General features: G+C 45.4%; 1 protein-coding gene across 2 annotated transcripts in view; it reads right to left on the bottom strand.

Annotated features, from left to right (window-relative positions):
• The window catches only part of LOC144132839 (carboxy-terminal domain RNA polymerase II polypeptide A small phosphatase 1-like), a 62,215-nt gene that overhangs the window by 24,878 nt on the left and 18,817 nt on the right, over positions 1-18,520 (bottom strand). For both annotated transcript variants that reach the window (XM_077665537.1, XM_077665526.1), the window contains one exon: positions 10,256-10,354. In XM_077665537.1, the coding sequence (XP_077521663.1) occupies positions 10,256-10,354 (99 nt within the window). The remainder of the gene's footprint in view (positions 1-10,255; positions 10,355-18,520) is intronic.

The raw sequence follows: 18,520 nt of genomic DNA, 5'->3' as shown, positions 1-18,520 counted from the left end.
CATAATGCAGTGATTGAGCGAGTTGATGTGATCTCGTTGAAAGGTGTTTCTGAGCCGCTTTAAAGGGGCTCTGAAACACCTTCTGAGGAGAGCACATGAACTCACTCATTCACTGCATTGTGTTGTCATGAACACCTGAGCCAAGCAGTACATTTCTACTCGCAGCAGAAGACACACAATCACGTGCGAAACTTGGCGAGCCCTTCCCGGCGACTTTTACATGCTCGCACCCTCCTCCGTCACTCGCATCTACGTAGACAAGGTGAGAGATGCCTATTGGTTAGGTTTAGGGCGTGGCACGTATCACGCATGAAGCGTGCAACCCGCAACTCATCACTAGATTCTTTGAGACGTCAGGCAGCTACCAAGGACGCGGCCAATAAGCCGCGTAGCTCCGGCGGGTCGGGAAGCTCCGCTGCCAGAAGTGGGCCCGGTGGAGGAGCGCCGACCTTCCAGTGTGAAAAAAGTGACGAGAGGAGAGGGAAAGGCGCGAACATGCTGAAATTCAAATTTTGACTAAAGATAACTCAGTTTCTACAAAGCGCATTAAACAAATACTTGCCGGACAATATTCGTGGAGCAGCGTAATTAACATCCCTGGCATTCCGCCCCTTTCAGAGCCCCTTTATGTCTGCAGTGAAGATGTGCCCACATTCAGGACCGCCGCACAGAATTCCTCCATGACAAAAAGTAGTCTTGTTAAAACTTTTCCTGTTACCTAAACAAGAACCTAATTACAAGGCAAAAATTATAAGCTCTAGAATTTTGATGCCTGATTTGTTTAATATAGTCAAACGTTAAAAAGCTGATTTCGTTTACTATTGCGTTTGGCCAGCGGAGTAATACAGGACGCCAAGGACATGGCCCAGTGTTACCAACTGCAGCCTTTTCGGCCTCGCCAATTTTGGCCTCTGCAGCTTTCTCACACATGTAGCAAATTTCACTTCCACCTCTGTCACAATTAGGGCCATCTCAGCACATGCAACTCCTGGTTCACAATGCTTTCCGCAACCAACTGTTTTGCAGTGTTACAAGTTGGGAGAGGCTCATACTAAGGTTCCCCAAGAAAAAAATGATCATGGAGGTTTACTACTATATTTTTTGCCATTGGCACTGAAGAACACAGCGGCAGTCAACCACTATGTGTGTGTTTTTTGGGGTTTTATGGCACATAGGCAACCAAGGCCACCATGTGGCAAGCGCGAAGTTTAATATGTTCGCTTGGTGGGAAGGAGTTGCCGTATTTACACAATTGTAATACCCCTGTCACATGGCGTTTCTTAAAGGCCTTTCCAGCAAAGGCACCTCTTTAAACCAAAGGAGCGAAAGCTCAAAGGAGCAGGGACACAGCAACATTGTGCAGCCCGAAGGTGGGACAGCCAATGAGGCTTAGCACCCGCTGCTCTGCTTGAGGCGGCTAACACGAGTTTTAAAATTAAAGTGGGGAATTATATTCACTCGTTGAGCTCAGGCAATTGTTTATTCTAATTGTTTCCTTAAAAGAACTGCAACAGCTACGCCCATCAGCAACAGCAGGTTTTGTGTATTGCCTTGTCCCCCAGGGCAGTCGATGTTGATGCAACACTTTTACTGTCTTGACATCTGTGCATAAAATATAAACACCCATAGAAAAAGCAAAGCCAGAAACAACATTCGTATTTTTAGAGATGTTTTCAAACATTGTTGGCTGCATCTATTTTTTTTTTCATCGCTTTTACTTTTTGGCATGCTGATCGCAGGTTCTTGAAGGCTGCATCTTTGGGCTCCAAAGGTCCCGGACGGGCGCCTTCACCTCCAAGGCCCTTAGCGGCAAAGTCGCAAGTCGACCCACGCTTCCTTTCGCATGTCAGAAAAGAAAAAAGCACGGCGTGCCTGTGGGCACATTCCACAACGAAAATGTATTAGTCACTGGACTACTCATCTACATTTGCACCATTTTCCCCACTAGTACAGCCGTCGTCGTCACTGCTGCGGTTCCACAGCACGTCATCCTAACGCCGGCGTCCAGCCAAAACAAGTACTTCACTAACAACCACAGCCCGTTGTCGTCTCGCGAAATCCCGTGCATCGCAAACAGCTGCACCACGAAATCGCGTGGAACAGCTGAAAATTTTACGTTGCTGCAGCCGCCACACCTGCATCACCAGTCTCAAAACACTGAACTTAAGACCCAGCGCGTAGTTCATTTCTTCGGCGCAAACAATGGCAGCGATCTTGAATATACCGTATTTACTCGAATGTAACGCGACTACGAATGTAATGCGAGGGGTGCCTTTACAAGCTACCCAGCGGGAAAAAATAAAACCACGAATGTAACGCGAAGCTTAAGGATGCAAAACAAAGTACCTTTAATAGACATCGTGGCAAACATGTCCCCACTTTCGGAGTCCTCCTTTTCGCTATCGAAGTCTCCCGGTAACTTCTGTCGTATCGATGTTGTTCGCCGCAGAAAGAACCCATTCCTCTTCATGAACGTTTTGGCCCACCCATGAGATGCTCTGCACTTCCCATCTCCCGATCAGCGTCTCTAACTTTTCAATGGATCAGCTCGACACTGACCCCCATGAGATGGTTGCGCTACTCGATAATAAAGTCCACCACTTTTTCTCCAGCTCGATGTGATGGCTGTGGCGAGGCACACTAAATCCTTTGTGGTCGGGCTCACATTTAAAAAGCCCCTCCCACTGCAGCCGCCATCCGCGGATGGTTGACTCGTTGAGGACAAGTCTTCGAGCTGCCGCAGCATTCCCAACCTCTTCAGCTAACAGGATCAATTTTCTGTTAAAACGAACGTTGCCACAACACGACGCGATGACGCATTCAGTGCGAGGCCGCAACAAACACAAAAAATGACGGAACAACAATGCTTTGACTTTGCATGAATGAGGATTTGGCTTCCATGGTACCCATGTTGCCAGCATAAGATCGCAAAACTGCGGAAACTGAAACCAAGCTGATTGCTTTGAAATAGCTGCACCGCAGCTCTGCTTTAGGCCAATCAAAGTGCGGTATTTGATCATAACGTGAGGGTGGACTTTAAGAGGAAAAAATCGTGGAAAAAAACTCGCGTTACATTTGAGTAAATACGGTAGCAATGAACAAGTGCCCAAAGCTTACTGGACCTGAGCACTAATGACAACTGAGAAATGTTCACTGATATCACAGTACATGGGCCTCTAAATTTCTCCTCCATCAAAATTTGTCCGCCACAGCTGAATTATTGTTAATATCAATTTCTAAGCACCGTAAAGCTACAACATGAATGTATACGCCGTGCACGTTACGATGGCTGTGCTACCTGTCAGGAAGCCTGCTAAGCATGGGTGGGCCAGGCCGCATGTGCAGCTTTCCCCATCCGTTTACGATGTGCTTGAGTTTTCATAGCTTACATCATCTGCAGTATTGATTAGCCGCAAATCTATTTTCATATACACCTTCAGTGACATAAAGGAATGCATTAAGAATAGTTGCCGGGCCAGTTGGTGCATGATCTCACCGATGTGTGTGTGTGTCTTTCGCTGTCCCGTGTAAGCGCACTGTTTTTCGGTGAGATAAAGGAATGTACTTCTGCACAGCTGGTTGCTCAAAAGCTGATAAACTGCCCAGGAACACGCTCTTGTGACTTCTCCACACCTTCCCTCAACAGCAGCAGATCGCGGCTGTTTAACAAGAAAAACAGAAATAAACACTCTAGCGTGCATACTGAAGCCGGCACAAATTTTTGTTTTTGTACTGCTGTCCCCCAATCACCATTCAGTGATCGTTTTCACACGAAGTGTCCTCATTAAGGCTCGCAAAATGCAAAACAGGCGCACTGTTTGCAAATGCGACACATCGGCCTCCTTTCAATGTGTGCTTTTAAAGAAAAAAAAAGTTGAAGTGAGAAGCTGAGATGGGGGACGCGGAGCCAAGTTGTGAGTGGCTCACTGTTTTCTGTATGCTTCTAACAATGATTTGGCTATATTGAGAAGCAGGTGACTGCTTAAAAGAAAGCACCACACAAGACCGTGTACCCACGTTTATCGTGACACTGACTGTCGCTCCATACTTAACCCTTAAATTCAGCCTGTCACTTTAAAATTATCGATGGACGCTCTCCACTATATAAATGATGATAATCTGTCAGGCCGACTGCACTGTTTATTACCACGGCCACTCGATCTCAAGCGGCTGTATTATTGCACTTGCATTTGTGAGCGCTGTACTCTTTCTCGAGAAATTCCATTGCTTGCGAGCACTTTGTAATACGACTTCATGGCAGTCCAAGAAGCTTGAACTTCAGAGCTACGGTGCCTGTAGCTAACACACATACTAGTCATGCTGCCCTGCAAGTGTTTTACGTGTCATGCTCAATTTCACTAACTTTACAGACCTTCGTTTGCATTGTTACTGCTTGGAATGTTGCTGGCCTCTATTTATTATGTTTGTGCATGAGATGGAATAGACCGGACTTAACTGGACCACCTTGTCTGTACAACAGATACTGCACCTAGAAAGCCCCCTTGCCATGCGAAGCGAATGTACCCTCCCTTCAAATGCAAACTTAAGAAAAAACGGTTTGCCCTGGTCAGTAGGGACACCGTTTCAGCGATATGCCTTTCTGGTACAATCTCAATGGCTTGCCCCGAAAAGAGCATGCATTCACTCCGCACTTGTAACGAGCAAAACTTCAAATATGCATACGGCAAACCAAATGAAAAGAATTCTTTCGTCAGAAGGTCGATTTCTGTGCCTTATCAGGCTGACCGCACAATTCACCAGCCGCAATAAAATTACTCTCTTGTAAAGTATTTGAATATTTAGCTTTTGCACGTTAATTGCAGTATAACAAGCTACATAGCTCTAAAATGTAATATGTCAGCATTCCTTCAAGTGATTAACACCGTGACGCACGTGAAAGCGAGGCTTGTTTCATCTCAGTTCAGCAACAAATACGTAGTTACCACCTAAAAAACGGCGATCAATTTTACTTGCGAATTATTAAGTGCATTAGTTCTTCCCAGCTTTACTATCACTGCCTTTACACAACCTCGCACCTGTGTCAATCAGAAGTCCATTGACACAGCCTCAAAACACGAGAAATCTACACTTTCAGTGTAAACAGGTGAAAATAGTTCACGTGACAAACGAGAAAGATTTCTCATTGGATAAATGCCTGTCAGCAGAGACGACATACTATGATCAGCTGCTCATCTATCAAGGGCCAGCGATGCTCGCCCGTGGCAAACATTACCATCCCTCTGCGATGTAACATCAGCAACATGTCCACTCTCATGCAGCGCGATTCCCTTGCGCATGCTTTCGCTGCAAAATTAACTGTACAGTATGCCCACGGGCAGCAAATGACGCATGCGCATCTTTGTCAAACTTGCAGTGGAAGCGGGAAGCCGCAGCGAGTGGCCCACCTACGGTTCCAACAGCAGCCACTAGGAGAGAGAGAGAGGAAGACGAATGGAAAGGCAGCATTTATCCAATGAGAAATCTTTCTCATTTGTTTATCATGTGAACTATTTTTGCCCGTTTACACTGAAAGTGTAGATTTGTCGTGTTTTGAGGCAAATAGCAAAATGTATGGCTATATCGTCCAAAAATTAGCAGTCACATCCGATAGATCGAACTTCGGGCAATACCGGGCGACTCAAGAAGCTGGCTCTCCCTCAGCACATCTCCGAAGGTTAGCTTTCCTGCATGGACTTGTGGGTGCTATTGGTGCTACGTAGCACGCGCAGACCAATGATGACGTGGATTTTCCGTGATGTAGGCACTGGGCGCGTACCCAGCCAACCAGGGTCCATATTCAGAGTTTGTGTCATAATAAAAAGAGTCATAATCTGCCGTAGCGGCTACACGATTGGTTGAAATGCCGGAAGCGGATGTGGTGGTTCGGATGCAGCGAAAAGGGTCGAAGAGGTCTGACGGTGACGTCAGACACATAGCGTATGCTCTTCCAGCAGCAGATGCTCGAAGACAGACAACATGGCGGTGCGCTCTGAAGTGGAGCCTCTCGCTTCGGAGTGAACTCTTCGGAGTTACTGCGTTTTTCGGCCCGTGAACTGGCTATAAACTGGGTACGGAATTTTCGCTTCATCTTACTTTGCCTAAACAAATTGGATGGCCGATAAATTTGGCCTGTTTTTTTAATTTTGCTGGACGATTCGGTACCTTCTTGGCCTAACGAGCACCGGTTTGTTGTAGAAATTGTTCTCTTCATTCAAACCGGATGGCACCACTATCACTGGAGTTATCTCGCCTGCGTATATTGGATGATGTAACATAAATCATATTGACCGGCAAAATACTTGCGTTTACTGCACGCAAATGTGCATTTCCTATTCTAGAACTCTCTATTAGCTGTTTAAGCAACCTGCATCATGCTCATGTGTAATGTCTGCAGCGTGAAACCACTCATGTGCGCGGATGATCAGTCGCCAGCGACGTGCTGCTACACCGACGCATTTTACATGCCAGAGGTGGTTTTTCGGCAGCCGCGGTGGTGTGGCTCTGCATTGAGCTCACGAGTTAGCTTGCAAGTTAGTTATCAGGAGTCAGTCTGGGCATGCCTGCACTTCGTACCGTGGCGAACATATGAAAACTTCGTCTGCGAAGTCTCCCAACGCATCTATGAAGAGAAACACAGCAAGATTTTTTTTAGCTCATCCCTTTTATATATAGGCAGCAGAAAAATTAAAAACCTATCAGCGGCATCTCGCGGTTCTTGGAGTGCCTGCATAAAGGAATGAAAAGCGTAAATTACCGTCTGCAGCAACTCATGTTCAGCGATGTTGCAGGTGGCAATTCGTCACGGCATCTTGGTTCAACACGGCACGGAGCGCGCATTCTGCAGAGAGTGAGTGCATGCCACAAATTTTCCTCTCTGTTCCCTTTTACCCTCAAGATAAATGTAAAACGCAGTGTTGTACGAACAAGCTAGCTATCTTGTATTCACCATTGCCGATCGACGGCTGTAGCGGCCGCCTTCTTTCCCTGAAAAGCCATGCTTAGTTGTGTACAATATTTTCTTCTTTAAGTACACCTCCGGCCTTTACGGTGCAGAAAAAGGTATCTGAGCAATTGTTTCTATTTGTTGAAGTCCACTGGGCAAATAAAGAACTTTCTATATTACCCCTTTACAGTGGAATCCGATGGGCAACTCAACTTGTGGCTGCATGTTTCTTCTCTCGCATTGGTCTCGTTCCATTTGTTGGCAAAGAGCAAAAGAGCCGTTGGAAGTTTCCCTGCTGCAATCACAATGCAGTGACATCCTGCCGCTGCTCACAATCTCAAATGAACAGACATCTGAACAGACATCCGCTTCTGGCGTTTTGACCAATCAGGTGCGGCCACTGTGACAGATTGTGGCGCTTTTTATTCTGACACAAACTCTGAATACAGCCCTAGAATAAGTGTCTTCAGCACGTTGAGTCAGTTGTACCCGCGTTGTGATGCAGTTCACACGTTCGGTGCATTGTGTGCCAGTGGGAATTTCTCACGTTTTTTGTTGTCTGTGTGCATGCGCGATGGCAGCCACGAAACAGCAGAACTTCCCGTTTTCCATGAAACTAGAAATAATCAAGCGAGTTGAACAAGGTGAGAAGAAATCCAAAGTTGTTCGCCACCAACATGGATGGGTCAACGAAGTTTTGACCACTTGTGATCGGAAAAAACACGTCTCTAGTCTCTACGATGCTTGAAGAATGTGCTTCCGGTGCTGGCAACCCACAGGTCCAATCAAAGAGCGTGGATAACCCGCGAACTTTTTCGCCAAATGGCTAAGACCTTGGAACGACGACTTGAGAGGCCAAGGTCGCTATGAATCTGTTTCCACCGCTGCAGCGCTAAGCAACATTGCACTTCGCGTCCTGCCACCGAACGCAACATCGGTGCTTCAACCCTTGGACCAGGAGATAATCCACGTGATGAAGATTGGTTTTAGGAAACATCTGATTGAACGGCCCCTGCAGAACCAGAGGACAAGAAGAGACCCAAAAATCGAAGTCTTAGGCACCCTATCTGTTCTAAGTGGGCCGTGGAATGATGTAAAGGAAACTATACAGATCTGCTTCCAGCATTTTGGTCTCTGCTCTCCCGGAGAAGACGAAGCAAATTCTTTGTCGGGTGAACTTGATGAAGGTGTCGCAAGTCTCGATTTGTGGAACCAGCTGTTGCTGGTGTTATTTGCGACGGGCAGCCGCAGGCGACATCGTCTCTACGGACGACGACACAGAGACCGCGGGACAGCTTCCGGACAACGACATCATTGCAGACGTCGCGGATAACAAAAACACCACTGAAGCGAATTGTGATGAGGACTTAAAAGAACGTATGCCCCCGTGCTTCGACGTGCTCCGTGCGCTCAGCATGGTTCGTCGTTAATGTGCGTCGATAGAAAACTGCGGTCTCAGCTGTTCGGAGTCCACTGATAAACATTTAAAAATGTGTTCTCTCCGAGGCAATAAACATGAAGAAAAAAGAAATTCATGGCTATTTTGCTCAACAATCTGCGCATAACAAGTGGCTATCAAAGAAATTTATTTTTTTCATCTCACTATGCTTGTACGATGTTAAACTTACTGCCACTTTCATATCAAATTATATGTTATATCGAACTCGCATGCATATTTTTGCAAGTTCAATGTATGCAGCGCTCGTCTTTGTTTGTCTCGCTTGTCCTCGTTTTTCCGCGCCAACTTCTTCAGTATGCATTTCAACCAACTAGCCCAACTTTCTGCTCCCCTTCAATGTATGCAGGTTTGAGCGCATAACCAAATAAGGCGTAAAACACGATAGTTAGCCACACAGGGTTAACCCTAGCCGCCAGGAAAAGAAAGGAAAGCCAAGAAGTGGGCACGAGACAGGAAAGTTAAGAGAAGGGATAAGAAAGTGAGACTGAGGGGAGGATAGGAAAACCAAAGACCAACCACTGTTTCAGATGAAAACAACCTGTTGTTCAGAGCCTCTCGGAGACTGCACTTTTTTTTCCCAACAGTGCCCCAGACCAAAAATCTTTAGTATAAGCAAGACTGCGCTTTCCTTGACTTGAAGTTCCACCTGCAGTTCCTCCTTTTTGCGCTGTCCGCAGCACAGGTTTGGCAGCGCGCAAGGTGCTGTGGGCCAATTACATCAGGGAGTTTATCTATTGAAGGGTGCTCAGGCAGGGGTGGATCGCTTGGCAGGGTGCAAAGACACTGTGCATCCTTGACAGAAGCGCCACTTGTGGTGGCTACATGCATTGGGTAACACTTGCATTCATGGGGGAATATATGGGTGTGTTCTTTTTGCTTTTTTTTACACCGGTCCAGATATAATCGAATCCAGATGTGATTGTTTTTTTGTTTTTTCTTTTTTTTTCAATTTCATTATAAGTGGATTGCACTGTAGCTACCAATAAAATTTGGGGCATCTAGAGTGTTCATCACAGACTGAACATGCAAGGACAATTCGGCTGACGCTGACTTTATGCTCAGATGTCTAAGTGGCATCATCATGGTCCGCCAGTCTCTTGCATCCAGCAGCTTCAGATCCCCAGGCATGCACTTGTCGAATCTGGCACTGCTGTCTCATCTTCCTGGCACCACAAGCTCGCTCGTCAGAATCCGCTCACCACGAAGATTTCATTCCATAACAAGACTGAGCTACTCTGAATCCTTACACAGCTGCTGCTAGCGCTGACATTCATGGCAACAAACAGATAATTCTCCTCCCGAGGACTGCTTCAGTGACCCATCTCTGAAATGGTAGCAAGTAAATGAGAGATTGGCACGTTAACAAGCGACACCCATGAGCCATGTGCTACCATATCTTTAAGTGGTGGAGGTGAAGCCACCCTCTTTGTACTATCAGCAATGAATGAAACACAAAAATAAAACAAGCGTCAACACAAAAACACCGAAATATTAGCTCCTGGAGAGCAAATACAAGCGAGGTTGATTAACACTTCTGTTAAAGAGTCTTTGCACCTTTGAAGTGAGATTACCCTCCGCTAGAGTCTTCGAACCTTCGAAGTGAAATTACCCTCCGCTAGTAGTAAACTTCCCCTAGCTAAGAGCTTCTTATTTTGCTGTCTGTAGCTGAACTGTATTGTTCGAATTTCATTTCTTGCTGATAGTACATCCATATTCATTGCTTGGTTATACAGAAAGCTAAGTATCCACCACCAATTTCGCCTTCCCATGCCCAACTAAACCACATTAGAGGATAGCCACTGTCCGATGAGAGTCACGGTAGAGAAAGCACAAAATTTCCAACAGGTTTGTACCTTGACGTAGTTTCCCCGGTGGAAGACGCATGACTCCCGGAATAACCGCGCCCGGAAGACACCCCACTTGTCCAGTTGGTCCGCCACAGGATCGGCATACTGTAAGCACACATAAGAAGCAGCACCAGTCGGGTTACGCTCCCTACAGGACAAAGGCCTATCCCAATAACCTCCAATTTTCTGCATGACCACCCTCCCTCAAAACTTTCCTAATTGCACCTCCCCAAGTCTCTCTGCTGCACCATTGTGGTTCCCTTTAAGGTACGGACACATTGACAAGCAAAACACGCGCAGCACGCCGGCGGCGGAAAGCTGCTTGCCGCAAAACCCGGCGCGCAAAGGATTGGGGCGAGGAGCCATTTTCAGCGGCTTGCCGCGTGCCGCGGAGTGGGGAGACCAATGATGGGTGCCCGAATTAGTCACAAGGGGAGCTTCAGTGCCGCCACCTCTTAGCTCCTAGCAAAGTTACTTTCCAGGGCATCACCTCTCTGTTTTCCACATTACATGTACCACCCAAGATTTGAGGTCGTTCTGCAACTTGCGCTACTCACCTTCTGTTCTTCAGTTTTACATGGTTTCAATTTCAACTGCTCAATGCAGTCCTTAACCCAATAATGCCCAGTGCTACTCAGAAGCAACAGCTGAAATAGGCACTTTTTTCTCGCACACTACAACTGTGTTGACCAACCTGTTGCCATCTACTGTAAGGCAAGGCCACTTAAACTCTACAACTAAGACACAGACTGAATTCAGCCTCAGTCTTCAAAAGATGCGCTGAATGAGGTCAGTTGAGCAACCGTCGCACATAGCGAGCGATATCAAGCTAGCATGAAAGCCGGTCACTGCACGGCTCCAAACATCTTATTTCAATCACATCAGAAAAGAGAACCTGCGAATGGCATATAAATAGCCTAGCAATGCACTGTAAATGTGTTACCAAAGAGCAAGAAGGGGCGGGGCGTTCCTCAGGAGCAGCATTGGGCACTTATAGCTGCTCAACTACTAGGAAGGTATGCTGCCTACGATTTATTGCATCGGACTCCAACGCAAAGCTACAAATTTTTAGTCTTCTATGTTACTTGTAAGCACTGTGCATTACTCACCTCTAAATGAACCCATGAGACAAAGAAAATAGATCACAGATAAAGAAAGACATTTCAGACAGCGATTGCGGTGATTCTCAGTAAGATGCAACATACAAGCTTCACTCACAAACACGTATCGGAAGTTGAAATTTATGCTCATGTACAGTCGAACCCACTTATAACGACCCCAGTTTTAACAATATATCGGTTACAACAATGAAAAGCTGCTGCCCCGTCCAATTTTTATGTTTTCTATGGTAAAATAACCCGCTTACTACAATGCCCCCATGCCGCATTATCGGTTATAACGATGAACTTTGGCTCCTGAGTGCTCGTGCCAAAAGGTAATGAAATGCGAAATCCTTGAAAAGAAAAAAAATTCCAGCCACTGCACCCTCCCCGTGCACTCACACAGTAGAACCTGTTTTCCTGCTTTCTCCGCATCATCAGCCTCGCGCACCTCACTCCCGTTGCCCTTCTGCCCCTCCGGACACAAATAGGCTGCGCCCATAGCTCTACGCCGAGCCAGCCTCCGAAACACAAATGGACCTCGCCAAAGTGCCAACAGCGCTGATCTGCTCACTCACCCCTCATTCTGCGCAGTTTTTCCAACGGATTTGGTAGTTAGTGTTAGTTGATTCGTCGTTCCTGGCCACGTGGTTTCTCCCTCTCGTTTGAATAGCCACAGAAACGGAAGATGGCTGATCCACCCGCTGATTATCGGACGATGCTATGGTGAAAAGAAAGCGCACAACTATCGATTTGGAGACTAAGTGCAGTACCGTGAATGGCTACAAAGACTAAGAAAGTGTGTGACTTGGTTAAGAACTACGTACTATCACAGCCCACGGTAATCCGCTCCGCTGAGAAGTTAAAGTGCTGGCTGACGATGGGCGCAAACGTGTTCAACAAGGTGCCTATAAGACGGTGGAGGATGCCCTCTACGAGTGGTCTCTTGGTGCCTGTGCCCAGAACTTGCCTATCACCGGGCCGATTCTGGCCACAAAGGCAAAGCAGTTTGCCCTGCTGATTAACAATGTGGACCTCCAGCCAGGTGGCGGCTGGATACAACGCTTCAAAGAGAGCGCCATGGAGAAGGATGTCTGCAAGCTTCGCGTGAGGTAAGCAAGGCTTACGTACATGCGGTTTTCTAGTGCAAGCCAGTGATAAGTACATGGCAAGATGCTCGTGGCGATTTCACCCCAGCGTTTCTTCGAGATTTCTCAAGCTGAGAGGTGGCCGCGCCAACCTTCTCGTATTTTTTACAAGGCCCCTTTCGAGGCCATCAAAACGATGCCTCGGCGGAGCTCGCATGTCAATTGCTATCCGTGATCCCTGTTTGCAGTTATGCTTTTGTTCGTGCAACCCATTTAAAACAATTATTGGTTATAACAATGGAAATTTCGTGGCACTTAAATATTGTTATAAGTAGACTCGACTGTAGTAGTTGAAGGAAGAGCAGCTGCTCTGCAGATTGCTCTGTGTTCATGTGTGATGCAAGAGACAGGAAATTGAAAATAAACTTTGGAAAGAAAAGATTTCCCAAGAGACACAGCCTACAATCTTAAGCTATAAAAATATAATTTTGCCACTATTTTGGAAAGAAACCACTAATAAAGCATGCCTGACATCAGGAGCTGCATTCTGGAAGTGTCCACTAAGCATACATATCTAAAGAATAGGTGTGGCTTTAAAAGGAAACATCAGAACGTATCAATCGCGTAGAGGCTCCCACATAATTTAAATCAAGCATAGCCGCCTGTTCCAGCTTTTAAATGCTTTAATATAAATCATAAGCAGTTGCTGCACCTATAGCAACTTTTTTTTAATATTCACTTTTAACTACAATCATTGATCTAATGGCAAGTGCAGCTTCAGCTGAGATGATGCAACAGGAAAGACTGGTCATAATGTGTCACATGTAGAGGTGGGCAAATGCCTTCATATCTACTTTTCCTCCCTCACCCTCACTTTTGAATTCATAGCTGTCCCTCACCCTCGCCCTCATTTTGAAAAGTTATCCAGCCCTCCGTCACCCTCACATCGTCGGCCCTCCCTCACCCTCACTAACAGTCATTTTAAAATTCAAGTTCTATTTTCTAGTCTGCAACTTAGAGATATTACTGAGTAATATACATACAAGACAAGCCCTGAAGGCACAATTGGACGAGAGGCTAGATGCCTATACTGTTGCGTGTGTGCATGTGCGTGTGTCTGAGCTGTTTGAGCTAATACGCGAGACAAAACCGAAACAGTTGAGCCTAAAATATCACTCTGCCTTTACTTCTGGCACGTACTGCATGCATACATGTGCACTGCACTTCTAACATTACATTGTTATATATATATATATATATATATATATATATATATATATATATATATATATATATATATATATATATATATATATATATATATATATATATTCCATCTACTGCAATCCCCACTGGGGAGTTTAGCAGGGTGGGATACAGATAAGTAAACAACGTAATAATGCAGGCAATGAACACAAGAACAAAGTGGAATAACTAGCTTGAAAGATTTGGAAAATAAGCATAGACAACCCATTTTAAAAAATACTGGAAAGAAATGTCAGCATACATGAGTTTGAAACTTGGTCATTGGTTAGGACATTCCATTCAATTACTGTTCGTGGAAAGAATACTTTAAACGGTTATTACGCGTAGTAAATGGCGTTACTGTGCAGCTATGCCGTTGCTCAGTGGCATAACCAGATGAAAAAGAAATTACTTTCGTGAGACCTGTCTTATAGTGGCCGCTAATAGGTTGAAAGAGGAATTTTAGTCATGGCACCCGGTTTATTTGCGTTAATGTTGGCAAGCCCGCTTTAGTAACGGGTTCTGTCACTGACGTACGTTCAAATCCATTTCTATCTTATTAGAGTAAGTTCTAGTGAAAGGATCCCAAATAAAGCATGCATAGTCAAGTATCGGCAGAATTACGGTTTCTTGTGCGAGCAGTCGGACAGGTCATTAGTGATCAAGAGTCCAAGATACTTATAATGTATCTCGAGATAAGCTCAAGAAAAGACTCGATAGGGTGAATATTTAGGTTTCTTATCTAAAGCAGCATCTCCAGTAGTGAGCAGTACAGCTTTGTGGTCCGATATTCCATCTGCTATCTGGCAACTTGTTTTGACAGCAATGATCCGCTAGAAAAAAAGGAGGTCGAGCATTGATTGAGAATTGCCCTGAAATATCGTATTTTTTTACAATTTGCAATAAGTAGAAGGAAAAAACCAATATCCAACATAGCTTCACCTTGGGGGTCATGGTTTTTAATTGGAAAATTTGTCTACTTCAGGCAAATTAAAATATCCTGACAGCATAATACGATTATCGGGTTTTAACATTTGTGCACAAATATTGTTTCAGTTCGTCTAATACGGAAACGGTAGAGCTGAGGGGTCTGTACATTGCTCCAATAATATATCTAACGTTTCCACAGTACGTTGTGCAAAAAATGCACTCTACATTGGGTACATCAGGCATCGGTAAAAGTCGCAGGGATGATTTAAACCGAATGCTAACACCACTTCTACCATCACAATCCTTCCGGTACAAACTGCAGCCAGTGGTAACGAACTCACTGTCAAACACTGTATTGTTAAGCTAAGTTTGTCAAAACCGCTATTTCAGTGTCATACAAAAGCAAAAGAGCCTCTAACTCAGTTGACTTGTTTAGGACACTTCTGCAATTAGCATTTAGTATTGTCAGGGTCTGAGATCTCTTAGTACGGAGCCAGTTTGATTTCTTTCTATCAACGCTTAACTTATCAGAGATTAGCTTTAAAGCTTGGAGCCCTCTTCCCTCTCTTGTTCAGAGCTTTTCCACAGTTATTTCCGCATTTCCTTAACTCGTTTATAAAAATCCTCAGCTAATGGTTTTCAGCCTTTTTGGTGCTTAGATTTTGAGCTGATTTTGGTGTTTTTGTATTATTGGCTCGATAGTGATATTGACATTTTTTCACGGAAGTTGAGCAGTTTCAATATGACTGGTCGTGCCTTATTTCCTTTTTACCTGAAGCAGGTCTGAAGCAGCGGCCAGCAGAACTGATTTTTTAGTGCCGTCGCTGCTTCGAATCCCGATCCCGCAGCTTTAATTTTTTTTATTTTTTTAGTCTCTTCCCCCGGAGCGGTGCCGGCTTTGCGCTGCAGTGAGGCTCTAATGCGGTCGCTTAAAATAAAACATTATTGATGCTATTTGAAAATCAAACGGCTCGCTAAAATGCAGCATTTGGGCTGAATAATAGCAATCACTAACTCCCCGAGTCTGGAGTGAATGACTCCTGTGGTTGCCATTTTAGTGCTCTAGGACTTCCAATACGCCGAAAAGTGATTGTCTGTCTGTCTGAAGCCTGCTTCTAGCCCGTGGGCCACTTTGGTCACGTGACATTGTGACGTCATCACAAGCTGCCCACGGGTTGGAACTAAACTGCCTACCCTGGCAGTTCAATTAAATGATTAGTCGAGAGAGGTTACTCAGGAACAACACAGGTCTCACAAGCCCCACTGATGGCAGCACCTGCCTTCACAGGGCAGTGTCATGTAGCTTAACCACTGCACCTCTGCTCCAGGAGCGGAATCGGAACTTCCAGGTATCTATGAATATAGAGAATGACCAGTTCCACCGCAGTGCAAGTCTAAAATGATGTAATAACACGCAAATTTACATCTTATGATATATCAACTACAGTAAGCATCTTCAGGCCAAGCAACAACATAGAAAGTCAAGATAAACCATGCAGAGCAGGACTAAGGGTGCTAGCACACAATAATTCATGGTTAACCCACAAGCTAAACCACCCGTGATTTTTTTGCTTGCACGTCTACGTGTTACCCAAACGGTTAGTGTCAATTCCCTACCATGCTTGCTAGAAATTTGGTTCATATAATCAGGCGCACGATTTTGTGGTCACACGTCTCACCAAAAACAGAAAATAAACCAAGAGATGATCCTGTTATTTAAAAACCAGTACGACTTTTCTTTTTTAGCACGCCGTACAATGCAAGACCAAGCGAGCGATGATTCAGACCAAGGTGATTAAGCTCCTGCTTTGTTTTCATGGTAAGACTACAGTGGTCGCCTTTACCTACCACACTGCAGCACCGCTTTCCTACACCGCAATTCCAGAGAAAATAGAAAAAAGAAAAATGACATGACTCTACTGAACTACTCAAAGCGTGAATGAAAAACGGCACACCAAAGCTGCCAACAGGGATTGATTTTACAGTGGAATTTCGTAAAAGCATTTATTGCGCTGCAGCCAATTCTGTGAAATCTTTAAAGACTTCATTCCGGCAAAGAAGACCAAGAACTCGGAAATTCAACAGCCTTACTAGGTATAATTTCTACGTGTTTTACTCTACACTCTGATCATCCGACAGACACTGGGCTGATAATGAAAATGTTGACTGCGGTACTATGGTTCCCGCTGGACTGGCGGCCAATCGCACGGCCCGGCCAGTGGCCCCTTGCTGGCACACTATACAAGGTGTTTCTTCGAATACTTTACACAGTTTTTAAATATAGGGTGTTTGAGTTAGAAGAGCACTTTTTTCGGCGGTGTAGTACATCGTGCCGACGGAGAAGGTGTGCTGCACCTGCAATTAATGCTCGCCAGGTGTACCTCCAGAGTGCAGAAATTACGCCCTCCCCAGGAATCTTCACCCTAAGAAGTCGCGCTTTTAAATGAGGATTCATAATGGGCAGCACAGACAACAGCGTTAGCCCGGAGTACGGTTCGGGACACCACCCTCGCCCTCAAATAGTGAATTTTGCCTTCCCTAGCCTCACCATGTCTTTCCTTCCTCACCCTTGTCCACAAGAATTTTCATCCGTCCTTCCTCCCTCACTCTCACCTCACCGAGTGAAATCCTCATGAGGGTTCGCCCTCGTGAGGATGCCCATCTCTGTGACTCACTCGCCATCACCTCTGTGTTTCATGTTCCAATCAACACGCGTAGACCAAAGTGGATATGTCCACTTAGTGGCCACTTCCAGAATAAGCCCTAAATAAAAAGAAGAAACAAGCACTAAATAAATAGAGGAAACAATGGGACACGCAAAACTGATTTAGATGCAGCATGCTTTTTTTTACATACACATGCATTCAGTTCACATGGATGTCAGTCATGGTGCTCAACATGTCTGTGCAGTTTTTGTCTGTCTGGCTGCTACACTTCACAATATCGCCTGTAATGATCGCATGAAATTAAATCTGCTAAGGTTTCTTTATGCTACATCAACATATTTTTGTATATAGGATTATTGACATATGAAACTATTCTGCGGTCCCCTTCAAATTCAGCATAACCACACCACGACAAACTATGCAGCTACACTACTTCACAGCTCAGAATGCTGCTCTGGGCTCAGGACTTACAGTGCAGTACAACACACACACACACACACACACACGCGCGCACACACGCGCGCACACACACGCACACACACACACACGCACACGCACACGCACACGCACCCCCCCCCCCCCCCACACACACACACACACACACACACACACACACAGAGAGAGAGAAGGAAAAATCACACTACAGCCATCACGAATGCATTCTGACTTGCAATGTGCGGGATTTCACATAGCCTTTGGTTTGTCTTCGTGGGCAGAATTGTGGAGTTTAACTCTTTCTCTACCGCGCCATAGGCGACCAGCACATTTGATCGACAATTTAAAAAAGCCTCCAAAAATTCATTTCGCCGCTTGCAGGCACGTTGTGCCATCTAGGTTGTTTCTATGAAACCAAGTTCATAATTGCAGCTTTTGTTTTTCGTTTGGAACATGAGGGGGCACCATGAAAAAAGAAACTTTGAACGGCCGCAGCAGCGTCAGCCGGCGAACATGGCGTCCGCGTCGCCTCCAGCTCCTCGAAAACGAAATCAGACACCGAGCGCTTCGGCTGCTGTTGGTTCCGGTTTTTATGATGAAAGCAGCGGTGATAAGTCAGACAACGATGTACAAATGTTCGATTCCGATTCCGACAGCGAGACTTCGTCTCAGGGGCCTGGAACTTCAGCGTGTATTCGCATGCAAGTTTTGTTTTCGTTCGCTCTGTTTTCTGCAGTGCGTGCAGTTTGTAACTGATGAGAGTGGTTTATTTTTTGGTGTTTCCGGGCCTTCACAACATACGGCCAA

Source organism: Amblyomma americanum, chromosome 1, assembly GCF_052857255.1.
Source record: "Amblyomma americanum isolate KBUSLIRL-KWMA chromosome 1, ASM5285725v1, whole genome shotgun sequence".
NCBI lineage: Eukaryota > Metazoa > Arthropoda > Arachnida > Ixodida > Ixodidae > Amblyomma > Amblyomma americanum.
Note: the sequence above shows the minus strand (reverse complement) of the source record. Positions and strands in the feature narration are given on the sequence as shown.